Source organism: Rhinolophus sinicus, chromosome 18, assembly GCF_057876585.1.
Source record: "Rhinolophus sinicus isolate RSI-liver-muscle chromosome 18, RSI-T2T, whole genome shotgun sequence".
In the NCBI taxonomy this organism is placed as follows: domain Eukaryota; kingdom Metazoa; phylum Chordata; class Mammalia; order Chiroptera; family Rhinolophidae; genus Rhinolophus; species Rhinolophus sinicus.
In genome coordinates this window covers 44,420,713-44,441,638 of record NC_142518.1, presented here as the reverse complement: position 1 = coordinate 44,441,638, position 20,926 = coordinate 44,420,713, and the positions used below count along the sequence as shown (strand labels likewise).

General features: G+C 36.9%; 1 protein-coding gene across 4 annotated transcripts in view; it reads right to left on the bottom strand.

The window, feature by feature from the left end:
- Positions 1 to 211: 211 nt before the first annotated feature.
- ARHGEF9 (Cdc42 guanine nucleotide exchange factor 9) overlaps positions 212 to 20,926 on the bottom strand; it is a 312,209-nt gene continuing 291,494 nt past the window's right edge. For all 4 annotated transcript variants that reach the window (XM_088795205.1, XM_019715751.3, XM_019715753.3 and 1 more), the window contains exons 9-10: positions 16,302 to 16,370; positions 212 to 3,616 (exon numbers count right to left, since the gene is read on the bottom strand). In XM_088795205.1, the coding sequence (XP_088651331.1) occupies positions 3,435 to 3,616; positions 16,302 to 16,370 (251 nt within the window). In that variant the 3' untranslated portion in view covers positions 212 to 3,434. The remainder of the gene's footprint in view (positions 3,617 to 16,301; positions 16,371 to 20,926) is intronic.

Here is a 20,926-nt window from a genome sequence, read left to right as displayed (position 1 = left end):
AAGGTCACAGCCAATAGAATGCCTGGAAATGGTACAGCAGGGTTGGCAGGCCAAGATTAGGTTGGGGTATGCTGCCCCTACAGCAGGTAAATTCCCTTTATTTTGTATTTGGCAAAACACAAACACACACAGAGAGAGAGAGAGAGAGAGAGAGAGAGAGAGAGAGAGAGAGAGAGAGAGAGAGAAATGGCACATGAGCTATGCCTGGAGGTGTCTTTTTACTTCTTTTATTGAACTCCATAAATATTTTCATAAGGCTTTGTGTCATTACAACATCATATTTTTGTTGTTAAACAGTTTTTTAAACACACAACTTTGACACTTGTTTGACAGGGTCAAACAGTCAGATAGAAGAAAAAATAATAAACTGGCAAATGCAGAGCAGCAGGGGTAATCAAAATCACTGTTGCCCATCCATCCACCCCAGCCCACCCCATCCCCAAAGCACTAAAAGATCACTATTCGGCTTTACACTAGAATTGTTAGAACTTCCTTGTTGCTGTCCTTATAAATCCATTAGAGATATACACATAGAGAGAAGGGGAGAGAGGGAGAGAAAAAGGAGTTAGATTTCTGTGTTAGGACCATCCCACAGCAGGGCCCATAGAACACACTAGCAAAGCCTTTTGAAGAGCAAATCCAGGCCTCATTGAGTTGAGGAAAAGGGAGCTCAGGGCCATGCAGAAACAGAGAAGATTTACAGAGTTCTTGGGGATAGCACTGCTGTAAGGACACAGAATAGGCTTGGACCATGAACCCATATAATGGGGCTCCCCTTGGGGCTGCTGGCCACTGGTCTGATTGGCTGCCATAGGCTGGTGGAACACTACAACCCAGGGCAAATTGATTTCTTATTGTTTTCATGTTATTGGTATCTGGTGAGGTCAGAGGGTTGGGTAGATGAGAGATGGGTAGATGAGAGAATGGTGGCAAGAGGTGATATCCCTGATCCTGGAGCTCTGGGCACAGGCCCAGGGGAGTGTGGGGACAAGAGGGCATGGTCAAGAGATGTTGTATGTAGGTCTAGGGACTTGTCTAAGCATGTCCTCTCGGTGTGCCCCAAGACCCTGGAAAACATGTCAAGGGGAAGCCTACTGGGAAGGAATAACAAGTAGGAAAAGGATGTAAGTTCAAGGGAGGCCTATGCAGCCACTGAAACACATCCTATTTGCCAGGGAGGCCAATTTAGCTTAGGCACTGGGTACCAGGTCCCTTGCCAAGGGGGCTGAAGTAGCTGGGTCATGTGCTGAGCAGTGGTGGCCAGTCCCGAGCCCTGGACCTCTGCCTGGCGCAAGCTTATCCTTGGCCTACTCCACAAGTCCGATTTGTGTGTGCTGAAATGGGAGCTAAAATGTCTTGTAATTTGATTCCCACAGAGGAAAACATTCCAGGCTGGACATGGCCTCACCTGTGCCAGGAGACATAGAGCAGGAATCAAACCAGCTACACTGAGGGCCCCATGCAAACATGGCTGCTGCTCAATAAGCTGAGGACCTTTCATGATGAAGTCTTCTCCCATGGGGTCCAGGACAGACTCACAATCTACAGATTTTTCACTAGAGTGGCTCTGCATAGCAGTGCCAATACTCACTCCTTTGTGCCCCATTCTCCTTGCTATTCAAGGTCTATCCACCCAAAAGGCCATGTGGGAGGGGTAAATACTCCTGCACCCACAGGGAACCTGCCTCTTTGTGGGAGAAGTTAGTTTTGCCCAAGTGTAAAGCCTGCCAAAAATGAGCCTGAGGATAGCATCTCTGTCTCAGATCCTTTCTCCACAGGGAAAAGTACCCTGGGGTCCTCACTTACTTGCTTCAAATGTCGTGAGATGGGAGAATGTTGGAAACAGGGCCTCCTTCAAGTACCTGAAGTGTTTTAACTATGTCAACACCAACAATCCTTCTTTGCCAGGAGAGCAGGAGAAAGAAGGAAAATAGGAAGAGGGGAAGGAAGGCGCCATGGAAGAATGTCCACGCAATCTGCTAACAATGGGGGAAGTCTCACATAACTTGAATGGTAGGAACTGCAGGTACAAATCTTGGGCCAAGGCTGTCTCTTTCCATACCCATCCCTATTCTTTCCTGTAAGAGGTTATTGTCAGCCTTGGATCCTGTCCAGGTCAATAATTTAAAGACAGCTCATGATATTGGTCAGGTGGACTCTGTTTTGACCCCTTCATAGACTCCTATCAATGATGCCTAAACAATTTGCAAATGGAAACAGGGAGGAGCAGGTGCTCAAACTCATGGCGGTGAGGAGCCCCACCGTAAACCTACTTGCTGCTGGAGGCAGTTGGAATTCCTCCCACAGGAGGCAGAGTCTCAGCCTCTTTGCTTCCAGTTCAGATCTTTTAGGTTAGGGGTGGGATAGGCTTAGAAGGAAAACCATAACCAAAGTGTCTTGAAGAAGAAGAATTTGCCCAAACGAAATCCCAGACACAAAACTATCATGACTCAGCAGTGCTGCAGTATGGGAAACCCCAGTGCTAGGAAAAGAAACAGCCCAAATGCAGAATATTCCCTGAACACAAGTCCTCTCCAGCATCATTATACTCTGACAATCCCTTGCTTCTGTTTGGTTTTGATCCCTCTACAACACCTAAAACACAGTGAAAGCAATAGAAATATCGAGCAGTTATCACAGGGCACAACAGAGCATGTCCAGACTGGCACAACTGAGGACAGAAGATGCAGGGAAAAGGCTGTTTGGGGCAACTGCAGGGCTGCAGAAACATTCACAGACGGTCAGCTGAGGGAGAAGAGAATGGGGACCCTCCTCCCTTTACCTAGTGAAAGGGAAAAGGGAAAAAAAAGAAATTCCAAACTTCCAAACTCCACCACATTAAATTAAATTAAAAAGTCATCAGCATCAGTATCATCACCAAAAAAAAAAAACAAACAAAAAAAAAAACCCACAAAAAAAACCCCAACAACAACAATACAAATACAACTAAGGTAATAATGACAAGTCAAGTCAAGGAATCACAGGGGAGCAAAGAGATTATCTCAACAAGAAAAGGAACAAATAGAAATGTCAATTTCTGAAAGTAAAGGGGAGGGGGACAGGGTAAGAACAGAAAACTTTTTAGAAGGGATCACATGTTTGGAAGTCATTGGTACCTCTTCCTACCAACTACAGATTTCACTTCTCCAAAACAACAGAAAACATTTTTGGTCCTTGTGTGTGTATGTGTGTGTGTGTGTGTGTGTGTGTGTGTGTATGCACACTCAAGGGTCTCTGCGTGTGTGTATACATCCATATATGTGTGTGTGTGTATGTATATATATATATGTATATACATATATATACACATATATATATACATATATATATACATATATATATATAAATTTCAACAGTGCTTCTCCGAAAAAAGGTCCATCTATAAATATAATTTTATTTACTTTATTTTAAAATTATCTGCCTCCCTGCAGGTATTACTTTTTGAAGGGGGTTAACCTGCTGAAGTTTTGCCAGAATGGTGACTGGCTGCGCTTGGGTTCGGTGAACTCAAAGACCTGTGACTGAGCGATGCCGTCGGGGACCAGGTACTGGCCCTGGTTTAACGGGTCCTGCGGTGGTGGGTAGGAAGGAGGAACTGATCGGGCAGAGTTGACACCTAGAGTAGATGGAAGATCAAAGGGAAAGGGTATAAGTTAAGTAGCAAGGGACTTCTCAAATTACCCAAGGATGACTTTGAGCAGAAAATTCAAGGCAGTCTGTTTTAGAGAGTGTGAACTAGAACTGAAAATCATCCAAGGGAAGAATTACATTCCTTAACAGACTTTGGAATGGTGTGGTGATTATTGCAACAAACATGCTTTCCCATCTACACAGTATCACAGAGAAACTTGGGTTATTTCCATCAGCCATTTTACAGATGAGTACACTGAGACCTGGAGGAAAACGTCATACCCAGGGTCACAAAGCAAGGGCTAGAACCCATATCCTTTGACTTCTCAGTTCAGAGCTCTTTCCAAGAGACCATAATACATTATGCAGGGCTTGGTCCTGCAAATAACCCAATGATCTCCATTTAACGTCAAACAACATTTTCTACCTCCTCCACTACCCCCCTGGAAGTGATAAAAGAGGCTTGTTACGAACTACTGACTTCAGGACAGATAATTGGGGGGAAATGTTTTTCTTTTTTTTTTTTTTAATTTTATTTTATTAAATTTATTGGGGTGACAATTGTTAGTAAAATTACATAGATTTCAGGTGTACAATTCTGTATTACATCATCTATAAATCCCATTGTGTGTTCATCACCCAGAGTCAGTTCTCCTTCCATCACCATATATTCGATCTCCCTTACCCTCATCTCCCACCCCCACCCCCCGCCCCCCTTACCCGAAATGTTTTTCTAAAAGCTAAGGTATGCGTGATCTAGTATTCTATATCAGGTTGAGAGTAACGAAACTGTATTTAATAGGAAAGTGATATTGGTAGTTGAGAGGGAAAACAAACTCACTACCAGAAGATATGATTCATGGAACACAAGGGAGACTTAGAATATATTTGTGACCTTTCAAAAGGAATGCTTCAATGACTTCTCAACTTTCATTAGGAGGGTTTGCAACCATAAAGCAAAATACACATGAATGGAGGATTGAGGGAACCAAGGGACCTAAATTTAAAGTTTAATCCTAATCTACATTCAGAACAGAATAGTCTGAGGCATATAACATATGACACAGAATGCAAGAAAGACCTCTCTGCTGCTCCCACGTACCTTCCTCATCTGCTGGCCAGTATCTAAAATTTCAACATTATAGCTTCTTTGTTTGATGACTTGATCCTATTACCCTGGAAGTAGTATCATATTAAGTCATCATCAGCCATTGGCACTTCAGTAGGAAGGAACTGTTTTTTCCCTAAAAGGCAGTATTTTTTGTTTTCTAGTTTTGTTGAGATATAACTGACAGACAATATTGTGTAAGTTCAAGGTGTGCAACGCGATGATTTGAAACATGTACGCGTATATACTGAGAAATGATTACCACAATAAGGTTAGCTAGTACATACGCCACCTCATATAATTACCTTTTTTGTGGTAAGAACATTTAAGAACTACTCTTTCTGATGTAATACAGAATTGTACACCTGAAATCTATGTAATTTTACTAACAATTGTCACCCCAATAAATTTAAAAAAAAAGAACTACTCTTTCAGCAACTCTCAAATATATGATGAGTATTGTTAACTACAGTCACTATACTGTACATTATATCCCCAGTACTTCTTCATGTTATAACTGGATGTTTGTTTCCTTTGACCAACATCTCCCCACTTCCTCTAACTCTAGCTTCTGGCAATCACGGATCTACTTTTTGTTTCTATAAGTTTGCGTTTTTTACATTCCTAATATAAGTGCGATCATATAGTATTTGTGTTTTACTATCTGACTTATTTGACTTAGCACAATGCCCTCAAGGTCCACAAATAGCAGGTATTCCTTCTTTTATGCCTGAATAGTATTCCACTGTGTGAGTATGTATGTATGCATGTATGTATGTATGTATGTATGTATGTATGTATGCACCACATTTATTTTATCCATTCATCTGCTGAAGGACAAGTAGGTTGTTTCCACATCTTAGCTATTGTGAATAATGCTGCAATGAACACATGAGAGTGCAGATATCTCTTCGAGATCCTGATTTCATTTCCTTCCTATATATACTCAGAAATGGGATTGCTAGATCAGATGGCAGTTCTAATTTTAATTTTTTGAGAACGCCTCATACTGTTTTCATAGTGGCCACACCATTTACATTCTCACCAATAGTGCACAAGGGTTCTCTTTTCTCCACATCCTCACGAGCACTTGTTATGTTGTCTTTTTGTTAATAGCCATTCCAATAGACATGAGGTGAGATCTCACCGTGATTTTGATTCCTGTTTCTCTGATAATCAGTGATGTTGAGGGCCTTTTCATGTATCTGCTGCCCATCTCTATGTCTTCTTTGGAAAAAATGTCTATTCAGGTCCTCTGCCCATTTTTTAATTGGACTACTTATTTGTTTTGTTTTCTTTGTTTATTTGCCATTGAGTTGTATGAGTTGGTTATACACTTTGAATTTTACTTTTTAAAATATTTTTCTTTTTTTACACTTTTATTAGTTTTAGGTGTATAACAGAGTGATTAGACATTTGTATAACTTATGAAATGATCACCTTGTTAAATCCAGTACCCATCTGATACCATTCGTAGTTATTACAATATTGACTGTATTCCCCATGCTATACTCTACATCCTCATGACTACTTTGTAACGACCCATTTGTACCTCTCAATGCCCCTCCCCTTTCACCCATCCCCCCAACTCCTCTCCCACTCTGGTAATCATCAAAATGCTTTCTGTATCTATGAGATTGTTTCTGTTTTAATTGTTCATTTATCCTGTTCTCTAGATTCCACATATAAATCATATAACATTTGTATTTCACTTCTGACATACTCCACTCAGCACAATACCCTCTAGATCCATCCAAATTGCAGCAGATAGCAAGATTTCATTCTTTTTTATGGCTGAATAATAGTCCATACTATATATATATATATATCCTTGTCTTTATCCATTCATCCATTGATGGACACTCGGGTTGACTCCCTATCTTGGCTATTGTAAATAATGCTGCAATGAACATATGGATGCATGTGTCCCTTCAAAGTATGTTTTGGGTTTCTTTGGATAAATATACTTTGAATTTTAATTCCTTATCAGATATATGCTTTGAAAATATTTCTCCTATCCCATGGGCTGTCTTTTCATTGTGTTGTTTCTTTTGCTGTAGTTTGATGCAGTCCCACTTGTTTATTTTTGTTTCTGTTGCTTGTGCTTTTGATGTCATATTCAAAAACTTGTTGCCAAGACTAATGTCAAGGACTATTTTCCTTATGTCTAGGAATTTTACAGTATTGGGTTTACAATTAAGTCTTTAATCCATTTTGAATTTTTGTGAATGGTGTAAGATAGAGGTCCAATACTTTTTTTTTGCATGTGACTATTCAATTTTACCAATACCATTTATAGAAGAGACTATCCTTTCCGTACTGAGTATTCTTGGTGTCCTGACAAATATTAGTTGACTATAAGTGTGGGTTTATAATTCTGTTCCATTGTTCTATATGTTTGTTGTTATGCCAGTACCATACTGTTTGATTATCATAGCTTTGTAATATAGTTTGAAATTGGGAAGCATGATGCTCCCAGCTTTGTTCTTCTTTCTCAGGATTGCTTTGGTTATTTGGAGTCTTTTGTGGTTACATACGAATTTTAAGATGGTTTTATCTACTTCTGTAAAAAATGCCATGGAATTTAAGAGGAATTTCATTGAATCTACAGATGGATTTGGGTAGTAAGGACATTTTCACAATATTAATGCTTATGATCCATGAACATTAAATATCTTTCCATTTATTTGTGTCTTCATCAATTTCTTTCATAAACATCTAATAGTTTTCATTGTACAGGTCTTTAACCTCCTTGGTTAAATTTATTTCCCAGTATTTAATTCTATTTTGTGCTATTGCAAATGGGATTTTCTCCATTTCTCTTTGGATGTTCATCGTTAGTGAAATCCATCTGATTTTTGTACATTGATTTTCTGTCCTGAAACATTACTGATTTCCTGTCTTATTCTAATGTTCTAACATTATCAATTCTTGAGAAAGTCTTTAGAGTTCTCACTACATAAAAATCATGCCATTTATAAACAGAGGTAATTTTACTTCTTTCTGACTTTTATTTTTCTTGCCTTATTGCTCTGGCTAGGACTTCTAGCACTATGTTGAATAGAAGTGGTGAGAGTTGGCACCCTTGTCTTGTTCCTGATCTTAGTGGAAAACCTTTCAACCTCTCACCATTGAATATTATTAGTGTTGGACCTGTCATATAAGGCATTGATTATACTGAGGTCCGTTCCTTGTAAACCCAATTTATTGAGAGTTTTTGTCATGAAAGGATGTTGATTTTTGTTAAATGGTTTTCCTGCATATACTAAGATGATCATGTGATTTTCATCCTTCATTTTTCAATGTGGTATATTACATTTGTTGATTTACACATGTTGAAACACCCTTGCACCCTAAAGATGAATCCCGCCTGAAAATGGTATACGATCCTTTTAATGTGCTGTTAAATTTAGTTTGCTAGTATTTTTTTTTAATTTTTTTTTATTAAATTTATTGGGGTGACAATTGTTAGTAAAAGTACATAGATTTCAGGTGTACAATTCTGTATTACATCATCTATAAATCCCATTGTGTGTTCATCACCCAGAGTCAGTTCTCCTTCCATCAAAGTTTGCTAGTATTTTTTGAGAATTTTTGCTTCTATATTTATCATGGTTATTGGCCTGTATTATCTTGTAGTGTCTCTATTTTCTTAGAGAAAATGTCTATCCAGGTCCTTTGTCCATTTTCCAAAAGGACTATTTGTGTATTTTTGTTTCTTTTAATTTTTTTGCTATTGAATAGTATGAGTTCCTATATATTTTGAATATTAATCCCTTATCAGATAGGTAGCTTGCAAATATTTTCTCCTATTTCATAGGTTCACTTTTCATTTTGTTGACTTTTGTTGTGCAGAAGCTTTCTAGTTTGATATAGTCCCACTTGTTTATTTTTTGCTTTTGTTGCTTTTGCCTTATATGTCACATCCAAAAATTCATTACCAAGCCCCATGTCAACAAGCGTTTCTCCTATGTTTTCTTAGAGCAATTGGGTGGTTTCAGGTCTTATATTGAAGTCTTTAATCCATTTTGTGTTAATTCTTGTGAGTGGTGTAAGATAGGGGTCTACTTTCATTCGTTTGCATGCGAATATCCAGTTTTTCCAGAACCACTTTGAACAGATTGTCCTTCTCATTGAGTATTCTTGGCTCCCTTGTCAAATATTAGTTGACTGTATATACATGAGTTTATTGCTGGGATCTAGATTCTCCTCCATTGGTCTATGTAACTATTTTTCCCAGTAGCATACTGTTTGAATACGAAGGCATTGTAATATAATTTGAAGTCAGGAAGTACGATGCTTCCAGCTTTGTTCTTTCTCAGGATTGCTTTGGCTATTCAAAATCTTTTATGTTTCCACAGTAACTTCAGGATTTTTTTTTCTATTTCTGTTAAAAATGCCATTGGAAACTTGATAAGGAATGAATTGAATCTATACATGGATTGGGGCATTGTGGACAATTTAACAATATTAATTCTTCCAATCCAGGAAAGCTTTCATTGTGTGTCTTCTTCAATTTATTTCATAAATGTCTTAGAGTTTTCAGTATACATGTATATCTTTCACCTCCTTGGTTAAATATATTCCTAAGAATTTTATCATTTTTCATACTATTATAGGTGGACTGTTTTATTTGTTTTTCAGAAAATTCATTGTTGGTGTATAAAAATGGTACTCAGTTTTGTAGGTTGTAATGCATCCTGCAACCTTATTGAATTCATTGATTAGATCTAACAATATTTTTGGTGGTGTCTTTAGGATTTTCTATATATAAAATCTTGCCATAGGCAAAAAGAATCAATTTCACTTCCGCCTTTCCGAGGTGTGACAATTAAGTTTGTGAACTAGCCACCAGGCATTTACATTGGAAGCACTGTACAAATAGTTCAGTGAGGTTTCCAAACATATTTATATTTTGGATATTAGCCCCTCATTAGAGGCATTGTTTCCAAAAGTCTTCCCCCATTCGGTCAGTTGCCTCTTTATTTTGTCAATGGCTTCTTTTGCTGTGCAGAAGCTTTTTAGTTTGATATACTTCCATTGATTTATTTTAGCTTTCACTTCCCTTCCCTTTGAGGTCAAATTTGTAAAATGCTCTTTGAGCCCAACGTCCACAAGTTTAGTACCTATGTTTTCTTCTATGCAGTTTATTGTTTCAGGTTTTATGTTTAGGTCTTTGATCCATTTTGAGTTAATTTTGGTACAAGGTGACAGATAGCAGTCTAGTTCATTGTTTTACCCATGGCTTTCCAATTCTCTCAGCACCATATATTGAAGAGGCTGTCCTTTCTCAATTCAATGTTTTCGGCTTCTTTGTCAAAAATTATCTGTCCATATTTATGTGGTTTTATTTCTGCATTCTCAATTCTATTCCATTGGTCTACATGTCTGTTTTTCTGCCAATACCATGCTGTTTTGATGATTGTAGCCATGTAGTACAAGCTAAAGTCAGGGAGTGTGATACCTCCAGTAATGTTCTTTTTTCTTAAGATTGCTTTGGTTATTCGGGGTCTTTTGTGGTTCCAAAAAAATCTGATGATTTTTTGTTCTACTTCTTTAAAAAATGCCATTGGGATTTTGATGGGATTGCATTAAATCTGTAAATTGCTTTGGGTAATATGGCCATTTTAACCATGTTGATTCTTCCAATCCATGAACACGAATGTCTTTCCATTTCTTTGTGTCTTCTTCAATTTCTTTTAAAAATGTCTTATACTTTTCAGTATATATGCCTTTCACATCCTTGGTTAAGTTTATTCTTAGGTATTTTATTCTTTTTGTCGGAATTGCAAAAGAAATTGTTATTTTTATCTCTTTTTTTGAGGTTTCATTGTTAGTATATAGGAATGCAATGGACTTTTGTACATTGATTTTGTAGCCGGCAACTTTACTGTCTTCATTTATTTTTTCTAATAGCTCTTTGGTGGAGTCTGTAGGGTTTTCTATACATAGCATCATGTCATCTGCAAAAAGTGACAATTTAACTTCTTTACCCCCAATTTGGATGCCTTTTATTTCTTTCTCTTGCCTGACTGCTCTGTCTAGGACTTCCAATACTACGTTGAAAAGCAGAGGTTGTAGGGGACAACCCTTTCGTGTTCCTGAACATAGAACAAAGGGCTTCACTTTTTTACCGTTAATTATGATATTAGCTGAGGGTTTGTCACATATGGCCTTTATCATGTTGAGGTATTTTCCTTCTATACACAGCTTATTAAGTGTTTTAATCATAAATGAATGTTGTATCTTGTCAAATGCTTTTTCTGCATCCATTGATATAATCATATGATTTTTGTCCTTTGTTTGATTTGATTGATTGATTTCCATATGTTGAACCATCCTTTTGCCTCTGGAATGAACCCCACTTGGTCGTGATATATAATCTTTTAATGCATTGTTGCATTTGATTTGCTAGAATTTAGTTTAGGATTTTTTGCATCTGTATTCATCAGAGCTATTGGTCTGTAGTTTTCTTTTTTGTGCTCTCCCTAACAGGCTTTGGTATCAGGGTACTATTGGCCTCATAAATTGAGTTAGGGAGTACTGCCTCTTCTTCAATATTTTTGGAAGACTTTGAATAGCACAGGTATTAGATCCTCTTTGAAGGTTTGGTAGAATTCACTAATGAAGCCATCTGATCTCAGACTTTTCCTCCTGAAAAGGTTGCAAATGACTGATTCAATTTCCTTACCGGTGATGGGTCAATTTAGATTTTCCAATTATTCATGATTCAGCCTAGGAAGGACATATGTTTCTAAGAACTTGTCCATTTCTTCTAGGTTATTGAATTTGGTGGCATATCATCCTTCGTAGTATTCTTGGATGATTCTTTGTATTTCTGTGGCATCCGTAGTAACTTCCCCTCTTTCATTTCTGAATTTGTTTATTTGTGACTTTTCTCTTTTTATCTTAGTGAGTCCAGCCAAGTGTTTGTCAATTTTGTTATCTTTCCAAAGAACCAGCTCTTTGTTGCATTAATTTTTCTATTGTCTTGTTTTTTCTCTATTTCATTGAGTTCTGCCCTGATTTTTATTATTTCCTTCCTTCTGCTGACTTTGGGTTTCCTTTGTTATTCTTTTTCTAGTTCTTTAAGGTGTCACGTGAGGTTATTTATCTCAGATTTTTCTTCATTCTTGAGATAGGCCTGTAATTATATAAATTTCCCTCTTAAAACTACCTTTGCTCCATCTCAAAAATTTGTAGGATGTATGTTCATTCTCATTTGTTTCTATGTATCTTTTGATCTCTCCTCTTATTTCTTCTTTGACCCAGTTGTTCTTTAAAAGTATGTTTCTTAATCTCCACATATTTGTGGTTTTTCCTGCTTTCTTCTTGCAGTTGATACCCAATTAAAATCCTAGTCATCAGAGAATGTGCTTGGGATGATTTGAATCTTCTTCAATTTGCTGAGGCTAGTTTTAAGTCCCAACATATGGTCTATCCTTGAGAATGTTCCATATACAATAGAAAAGAATGTATAGGCAGATGTTATAGGATGAAGTGCTCTATACATGTCAATTATGTATATTTCATCTAATTTGTCATTTAGGGCTGCTATTTCATTATTTATTTTCTGTTTTAATGATCTATCCATAGCTGTCAATGATGTGTTTAGGTTCCCTACTATAATTGTGTTTTTGTCAGTTTCTCCCTTTAGTTCTGTTACTATTTGCTTATATTTCGGTGCTCCCTGATTGGGGGCATAAATATTGAAGACTGTTATGTCTTCTTGTTGTAAAGTCTCCTTTATCATAATGAGATGTCCATCATTATCTCTTGTTGCCATTTTTATCCTGAACTCTGTTTCATCTGATAGCAGTATGGGTACACCTGATTTTCTCTGAATACTTTTTTCTTGGAGTGTCAGTTTCCACCCTTTGACTTTGAATATATGTTTGTTCTTATAGCTGAGATGTGTCTCTTGGAGGCAGCATATGGTTGGGCTTAGTTTTTTGATCCAATCTACTACTCTGTGCCTTTTTATTGATGAGTTCAGTCCATTTACATTTAGGGTGATTATTGATATATGAGAATTTCCAATCATTCTAGCTCTGGTTTTCTGGTAGGATGGTGTCTCCATTGTTTCTTTGCCTTTTTGTCGCTGTTTATTATTTCAGCATGGTGGTATTCCATCATATTTCCCTCTGTTTCTTCTTTTTTATGTTATATATTCAGTTCTGGATTTTTTGAGGGGTTACCATTCAGTTTGTGTAAAAGAAAGTTTGATATTTAGAATATTCTATTTTCTTCAGTATGCTTACTTTCTCAATTCCCTTGTGACAGTTCAGACCTTTACTCTCCCTGCTTTTATGTTTTTGTTGTCACAAATTATCCCTATTTATGCTGTGAATTGATTTCTGTGCTGCAGTAGGAAGTTGTCTTTTTCCTCTGCTATTGTTTTTTGTTTCCTTCTTTACCCTGTACGTTATGTATAAGTGTATAGTGTCCTATTTGGTGTAGGGGTTGCTATTTCCTGCTTCTGTCTGTTCATAATACTACTCATGGTTTGGTATTCTTTTGCTTTTTTGTTTCTGGTCGAATAGCCTCCTTCAGTATTTCTTGTAGTGCAGGTCGTGTGCTAGAATATTCCCTCAGCTTCTGTATCTCTGGAAAGGTCTTTATTCTTCCTTCATATATAAAGGATATCTCTGCTGGATATATTATTCTTGGCCCATAATTTCTCTCTTTCCATAATTTCAATATGTGATTCCACTCCCTTCTTCTTTGTAGAGTTTGTGCTAAGAAATCTGATAATCTAATAGACTTTCCTTTGTAGGTTACAGTCTTCTTTTCCCTGGCTGTCTTGAGGATTCTTTCTTTGTCTTTAATTTTTTGACATCTTCAATACAATGTGACTTGTAGAAGGCTTGTTGGGATTGAGGTAATTAGGTGTTCTATTTACTTCTTCAATTCAAGGATCCAGTTCTTGCCACAAATTTGGGAAGTTCTCGTTGACTATTTGTTTGAATATACTCTCTGTTCCCTTCTCCCTTTCTTCTTCTTCTGCTATGCCCATAATTTTTATATTGCTCTTTCTGATGGAGTCAAAAAGTTCTTGTAGAGTTCTTTCACATCTTTTAACTCTCAAGTCTCTCTCTTCTTCCATCCGTGTCATTTCCAGATTTCTATCTTCAATGTCACTAATTCTTTCCTCCATCTGGTCAACTCTACTATCCTAAGCTGGCTATTTCATTCTTCTTTTCTTTTATTGAGTTCTTAATCTCCAGAAACTCTATTTGGTTCTTCTTTAAAATTTCAATCTCTTTGGATAAATATTCATTTTGTTCTTTGATTGTGTTTCTGAGTTCACTGAACTGGCTAGCTATGTTTTCTTGTATTTTGTTGAGTTTTTTCAGAACTGCTATCTTGAATTCTTTGTCATTTAAGTCACATATTTCCATGTCTTTAAGTTCATTTTCTGGAGACTTTTCATTTTCTTCCTTAGCTGCCTTGTTACCTTGGTTATTCATGGCAATTAATGAATTATTATTTCCAGGCATCTACAGGACTGGGTTCTGCAACAGGTTGATAGGAAGAGGTTCTTCTTTTGTTTTCCAGTAGGTGTTGGTAGAATGGTTTATTTTCTCTCTGACTGCAGCCTTTCATTCTCTCTCATGCTGTAGTGTTACATTTTCTCTACACTGTTCTGGCTTCTCACACAATGAGGGGATTCCCTGGAATGCGAACTTCTCCTCTGTGAGCAGGTTGCCTGGGTCACAGGGCATCGCTTCCATGGGGGGATGTGGACAGCTTCTGAAGTTCCAAAGCTCTTCCTGCACCAGTTTGAGAGCCTATGCGTTTCAGCGGCTCTGTTTACTCCTCCGGGGATCCATCCAGATAGGTGAGGACAGGGGCAGGGTGGATTGTGAGAGGTGGTCTAGAGCAACGGCAGCAACCACCAGCACAGCCAGTGCTGCACCCAAGTCTCCCTCCCCTTCACCGGAACTAGTTAAGCTGCCAGTGTGGGCAGTGCAGTAGCAAGCTGCAGTTCTCAGAACTGCAAATATTCTGTTCTTTTGATCTGACACTGCTACTGTTCTGCTTCTAGCCTTGGGAGGGTCGAGGTGGGGAGATCTTTGGAGGGTGAGAGGGGTCGGCTAGGCTCCACGGCTATGCCTTATGTTCCTTGCTTGGCAGTGAGGTCTTAAACTGCTGTTTTCACCCTTCTTCCCTCAGTCTTTGCTCCGAGGTCTCTGCTGTGAGCGCTGGGTTTAGCTGTGTTATATGCTGATCCCTCAGGTGGGACTGTGGGCCATAAGCAAAGCACTAGCAGTCCAAATTCTTCCCTTTCCTTTGACTGCAATAGCTCCGTAATACAGGGAGCTAGAAGCTCTGAGCTCCAGTCTGCATCCTGTGCCCACGCAGCCTGCATCTCCACACTTCCCCCTTCCCTCTCCCCTGCTCACCCTATTTGCCCACCTTTAGATGATTTCAGTTGTGCGTCTCTTAGTCTTACCTGTGTGCTGTGCAGGGAGTCCTTTGTGGAATTATAGCTGTTCAATTTGTTGCAAATTCCAGGGGAAATTTCAAGAGGCTCACTTCACGCCACCATTTTTATGATGTAATCCTCCAGATTTTTTTATTTCTTTATGATTCTGTTTTGGTACACTGTATGTTTCTTGGAATTTATGCATTTCTTCTATGTTATCCAATTTGATGTGTATAATTGTTCTTAATATTATAATTATTTTTATTTCTGTGATATCATTTCTAATATCTTCTTTAATTTCTCATGTTTTTTGTTTGTTTGTTTGTTTTTGAGTCTTTCTTTCTTAATCCAGCTAAAGGTTTGTCAGTCTTGTTTATCTTTTCAAAAAGCTGGCTCTTAATTTCATTGACATTTTCTAATTTTTTTGTTCTCTGTTTTGTTTACTTCTACTCTGATTGTTATTTCCTCTTTTTCTGCTAAATTTGAGCTTATTCTTTTTTCTTTTTTCTTGAGGTGTAGAGTTAGGTTGATTATTTGAAATTGTTTCTTTTTCAGTGTAGGTATTTATAGCTATAAACTTTCCTGCTAAAACGGCGTTTGCTGCATCCCATAACTTTTGGTATATTGTGTTTACATTTTCATTCATCTCATGATAATTTTTTGTTCACCTTTTGATTTCTTCTTTGACCCATTGGGTCATTTCTGAAGGACAACTTTCCTGGGTACAGTATTCCTCGTTGGCAGTTTTGTCTTTCACACTTTGAATATGTCATTTCACTCTCCTGGTCTGCTAGGTTCCTGCTGAGAAATCTGCTCATAGCCTTATGTGGGTATGTAAGGATTTTTGTCTCACTAATCTTAACCTTCTTCAGAGATTCTATCTTTCCCTGCACCAATGAGCTATCTTTGGACATAACTACCTTACACTATTCATTCCTAAGCTTTAAACTATTAAGGCCATTTGCCACCTGTCATCAGAGACACCTGAGACCCAGACACTCCCCATTACCTCAAGAGAACTTCAGCAGGGCAATAAGCCTACAAATATGCAAGCACATAGCCTATGGCTTCCCAGTCTCATAAAGAGAGTGAGTGGGGCTGGGGGTAGCTAGTGGTGATTAAAGGCAGCTTTACCTTTTTGTTTAGAGACTTTTCTCACAGTCATTGCAGCCTGCCTCTTCTGGTTTTCAGAAATTTCAAATCCTATAAACATAAAAACACATGATTTTGTTAAGATAAACATAGACCTTTATTAAATGTATACATTAGTACAATATTTCTGGAAGAGTAATTTTGGCAACACATATCCAAAGTCTTGAAAACTGAAAAAGAAATGCAGCAAGAAGCTTGGACAAAGATTTAGCTACAAAGATGCATTTCACAGTACAGAGGGTCAAAGAAAAGTGAGAACATGATTTAAGAGGCTCTTAAATGGAGAATGGTTGAATAAAGAATGGTGTAAAGTGGAAAAATATTTCTCAATCAAAAGAAGAAATCCAAAGAAAAGTAAATAATGAGTAAAAAGATAAGCGATTACAACAGGAAATATTTACAGAGATAATAGAAGTCTCAGAAGGAAGGAAAAAATCAAATGGCAAAAAGTAATTAATGAAATAACAGAAACATCAGTGTGATTTTTTGCCCATTTTTAATTGAGTTACTTGATTTCTTGCTATTGAGTTGTAGGAGGTCCTTATATATTTTGGAAATTAACCTCTTATCAGGTATATGGTTTGAAATAGTTTCTCCCATTCCACAGGTTGCATTTCTGTCCTTTTGATTATTTCCTTTGCTGTGTAGAAGTATTTTAGTTTTATATAGTCCCACTTGTCTATTTTTGCTTTGTTCCAATATTTCTGGTATCATATTCAAGAAATCCTGGCCAAGACCAATGTCAAAAAGCCTTTACCCTATATTTTCTACTAGGACATTTATAGTTTCAGGTCATATATTTAAGTCTTCAATCCATCGAGTTGATTTTCACATATGTTGTAAGGTAGGAGTCTAATTTCATTCTTTTCTGTGTTAACATCCAATTTTCCCAGCACCATTTTTTGAAGAAACCATCTTTTCTTAATTGTGTATTCTTGGCACCCGTGTTGAAGACATGTTGACTGCATATATGTGGGTTTATTTCTGGGCTCTTCATTCTATTCTCCTGGTTTACATATCTGTCTTTATGACAGTACCATACTCTTTTAATTATTGTAGCTTTGTAAAATATTTTGAATCAGGAAGTGTGATGCTTCCAGCTTTATTCTTCTCTCTTGGATATCTTTAGCTATTATGGGTCCTTTGTTGTTTTACATGAATTTTAGGATTGTCTTTTCTATCTCCATTAAAGAATGTCATTGGAGTTTTAATAGGTTCGCACTGAATCTGTAAATTGCTTTGGGTAGAATGGACATTTTAACAATATTAAGTCTTCCAATCTATGAACACAGAATGTCTTTCTATTTATTTTGTCTTCTTTAATTTCTTTCAACAATGTTTTGCAGTTTTCAGTGTATAAGCCTTTCACCTCCTTGGTTAATTTATTCCTGAGTGTTGTATTCCTTTTTATGTGATTGTAAATGGGATTGTTTACTAATCTCCTTTTCAGATAGTTTGTTGTTAGTGTATAGAAACACAACTGACTTTTATATGTTGATTTTTTATCCTGCAACTTTGCTAACTTCATTTATTACTTGTAAGAGCTTTTTGTGGAGTCTTTACAGTTTTCTATATATAAGATGATATCCTCTTCAAAAAGAATAATTTTACTTCTTTCTTTCTGATTTGGATGTCTTTTATTTGGTTCCTTGCCTAATTTCTCTGCCTAGTACGCCCACTACTATGTTCAATAGAAGTGGTAAAAGTAGGCATCATTATCTTCTTCCTACTCTTAAAGAAAAAGCTTCCAGTTTTTCCCCCTTTGAATATGATATTAGCTATGGGCCTTCATATATAGCTTTTATTGTGTTGAGGTAAATTCCTTCTAAACCTACTTTGCTGTGAGTTTTTATCATGAAAGGGTGATGAGTTTTTGTCAAATGCTTTTTCGGCATCTATAGAGATGATTGTGTGATTTTCAGCCTTCATTTTGTTAATGTGGTGTATCACACTAGTTGATTTGCATACATTGAAGCATCCTTGCATCCCAGGGATAAATCCCACTTGGTCATGGTGTATGATCCTTTTTTGCTGCTGAAATCTGTTTTCTACTGGTTTACTGAGCATTTTTCCATTATGTTCATTAGGGATATTAGCCTGTAGTTTTCTTTCCTTGTAGTGGAAGACTTAATATTATTAAAATGTCCATTCTACCCAAAGCAACCTATAGATTCAATGTAATCCTATTAAAACTCCAATGGCATTTTTATAGAAACGGAAATCCCAACCCTAAAATTCAGAAGGAACCACGAAAGGCCCATAGCAGCTAAAGCAATCTTGAGCAAAAAGAACAAAGCTGGAGGCATCACACTTCTTGATTCAAAACATTCAAAGCTACAGTAATTCAAACAGTATGAGACTGGCATAAAGACAGATGTACAGACCAAAAGAATTGGACAGAGAGCCCAGAAATAAACTCACACATATACAGTTAAACAAGAGTGCCAAGAATACACAATTAGGAAAGGAGTTTTCTCAACAAATGGTGCTGGAAAAATTGGATATCCACATGCAAAAGAATGAAATTGACCTCCTCCCACTTTATACCATACATGAAAATCAATTCAAAGTGGACTGAAGACTTAAATGTATGACCTGAAACTGTAAAAGTCGTAGAAGAAAACACATGGGAAAAGCTTCTTGACATTGGTCATGGTAGTGATTTCTTCAATCTGACACCAAAAGCACAGACAACAAAGCAAAGCAGACAAGTGGGACTACATCAAATTTAAATGCTTCTGCACACAAAAAAGAAAGAAACAGAATGAATTGGCCACCTATGGAATTGGAGAAAATATATTTGCAAACCATATATCTGATAATGAGCTAATTTCCACATATAAGGAACTTCTATGTGGAACACTCAATAGCAAAACAAAACAGACAAACAACCAACAACAACAAATAAAAAAGGGGTGGCAAATGACTTGCATAGGCACATCTTCAAAGAAGACAAACACATGGCCAATAAGTATGTAAAGATTCTCAACATCGTTAATGATTAGGGAAATGCAAATCTAAACCACAAGAAGATACCACCTCCCTCTTGTTTGGATAGCTATTATCAAAGAACAAAAAATAATAAGTATTGGCAAGGATATGGAGAAACTGGAACCATAGTATACTTGGGAATTAAAATGATGCAGTCACTATTGAAAACAGTATGGAGGGTCCTCATAAAATTACAAAAAAATACCTCTGGGTATATATCCAAAATAACTGAAATCAGGATCTAGAAGAGATATCTGTACTCTCATGTTGATTGCAGTATTATTCCGAATAGCCAAGACGTAAAAACAATCTAAATGTTCATCAACAGATGAGTGGATTAAAAATGTGGTATATACATACAATGGAATATTACTCAGGCCTAAAAAGGAAGGGAATTCTGCCATATGTGACAACATGGGTGAATCTGAAGAACATTATGTTAAGTGAAATATGGCAGTCACAGAAGGACAAATATGGCAAGATTCTGCTTGTATGAGTTATCTAAACTAAATATGAGGTCAAGCTCAGCGATACACAGAGCAGAATGGTGATTCCCAGGCTGGAGAGAGAGGAAAATGGGGAGTTGCTGTTCAATAAGTATAAAGTCCATTTATACAAGACATGAATGAGTTCTAGAGATTTGCTGTACAACATTGATCCTATCATTTATGCTATTATATTGTGCACTTAAAATTGGTTTAGAGCATAGAGCTCATAGTAATTCTTTTTACCACTTAAAAAACAAGTAGGGCTGAGATCTCCCCCCAAGAGAGAAGAAACTCTACCTCATAGTTTCAGCCCATGTACGTGGAGTTTCATCCTTCTCATGGTCTTCCTGCCTGTAGATGACAGCTTTGGCCTATGCCCATGAGTTCAAGCCTGCCCATGTCTGCCATTCCTGACTGCCTGCCTTACAATTTTGGAGTTGCTTTGCCAGGCTTCATGATCACATAAGTCAATTCCTTGTAATACATCTCTTAATAGTGATACATCTCCTATTGGTTATGCTTCTCTAGTTGAACCCTGACTGATAGAAAGAGTTATAATTCAATTTTATATTGTTCACCTAGGGAATATAGTCAATAATATTGTAATAAATATGTATGGTGCCAGATTGGTACTAGACTTATCGGGGGGATCACTTCGTAAGTTATATAAATGTCTAACTACTATCCTGTAAAACTGAAACTAATATAACATTGAATGTCAACTGTAATTGAAAAATAAAAAAGCAAGTTACAAAGTAATATGTATAATGCTGTAAACAAACGTTTACAGTCTGATGTGTGTATATACATTTATATGAGCATAAGTATGTAAAAAGGCACACCAAGTTAATACTGATTATCTCACATAGCACAGGAATGACAGAGAAGGAAAAAGACTGCTAAACTTTATTACGTTTTCATATGTTTCAATGGTTATTATGACCATGTATTTATTTTATAATTAAAAAGTAGAAATAAAATACAAAAAATTATCTTAAATCCATATGATAACCATAAAATGATTAAAATGTTAAATTATTTAGGGAAATGCTAATGATGTCATTTTAAGTGAAAAATAAGGATATAAAATCGTATCTATCCATCATGGAGAGACAGGGGTTGGGGTAG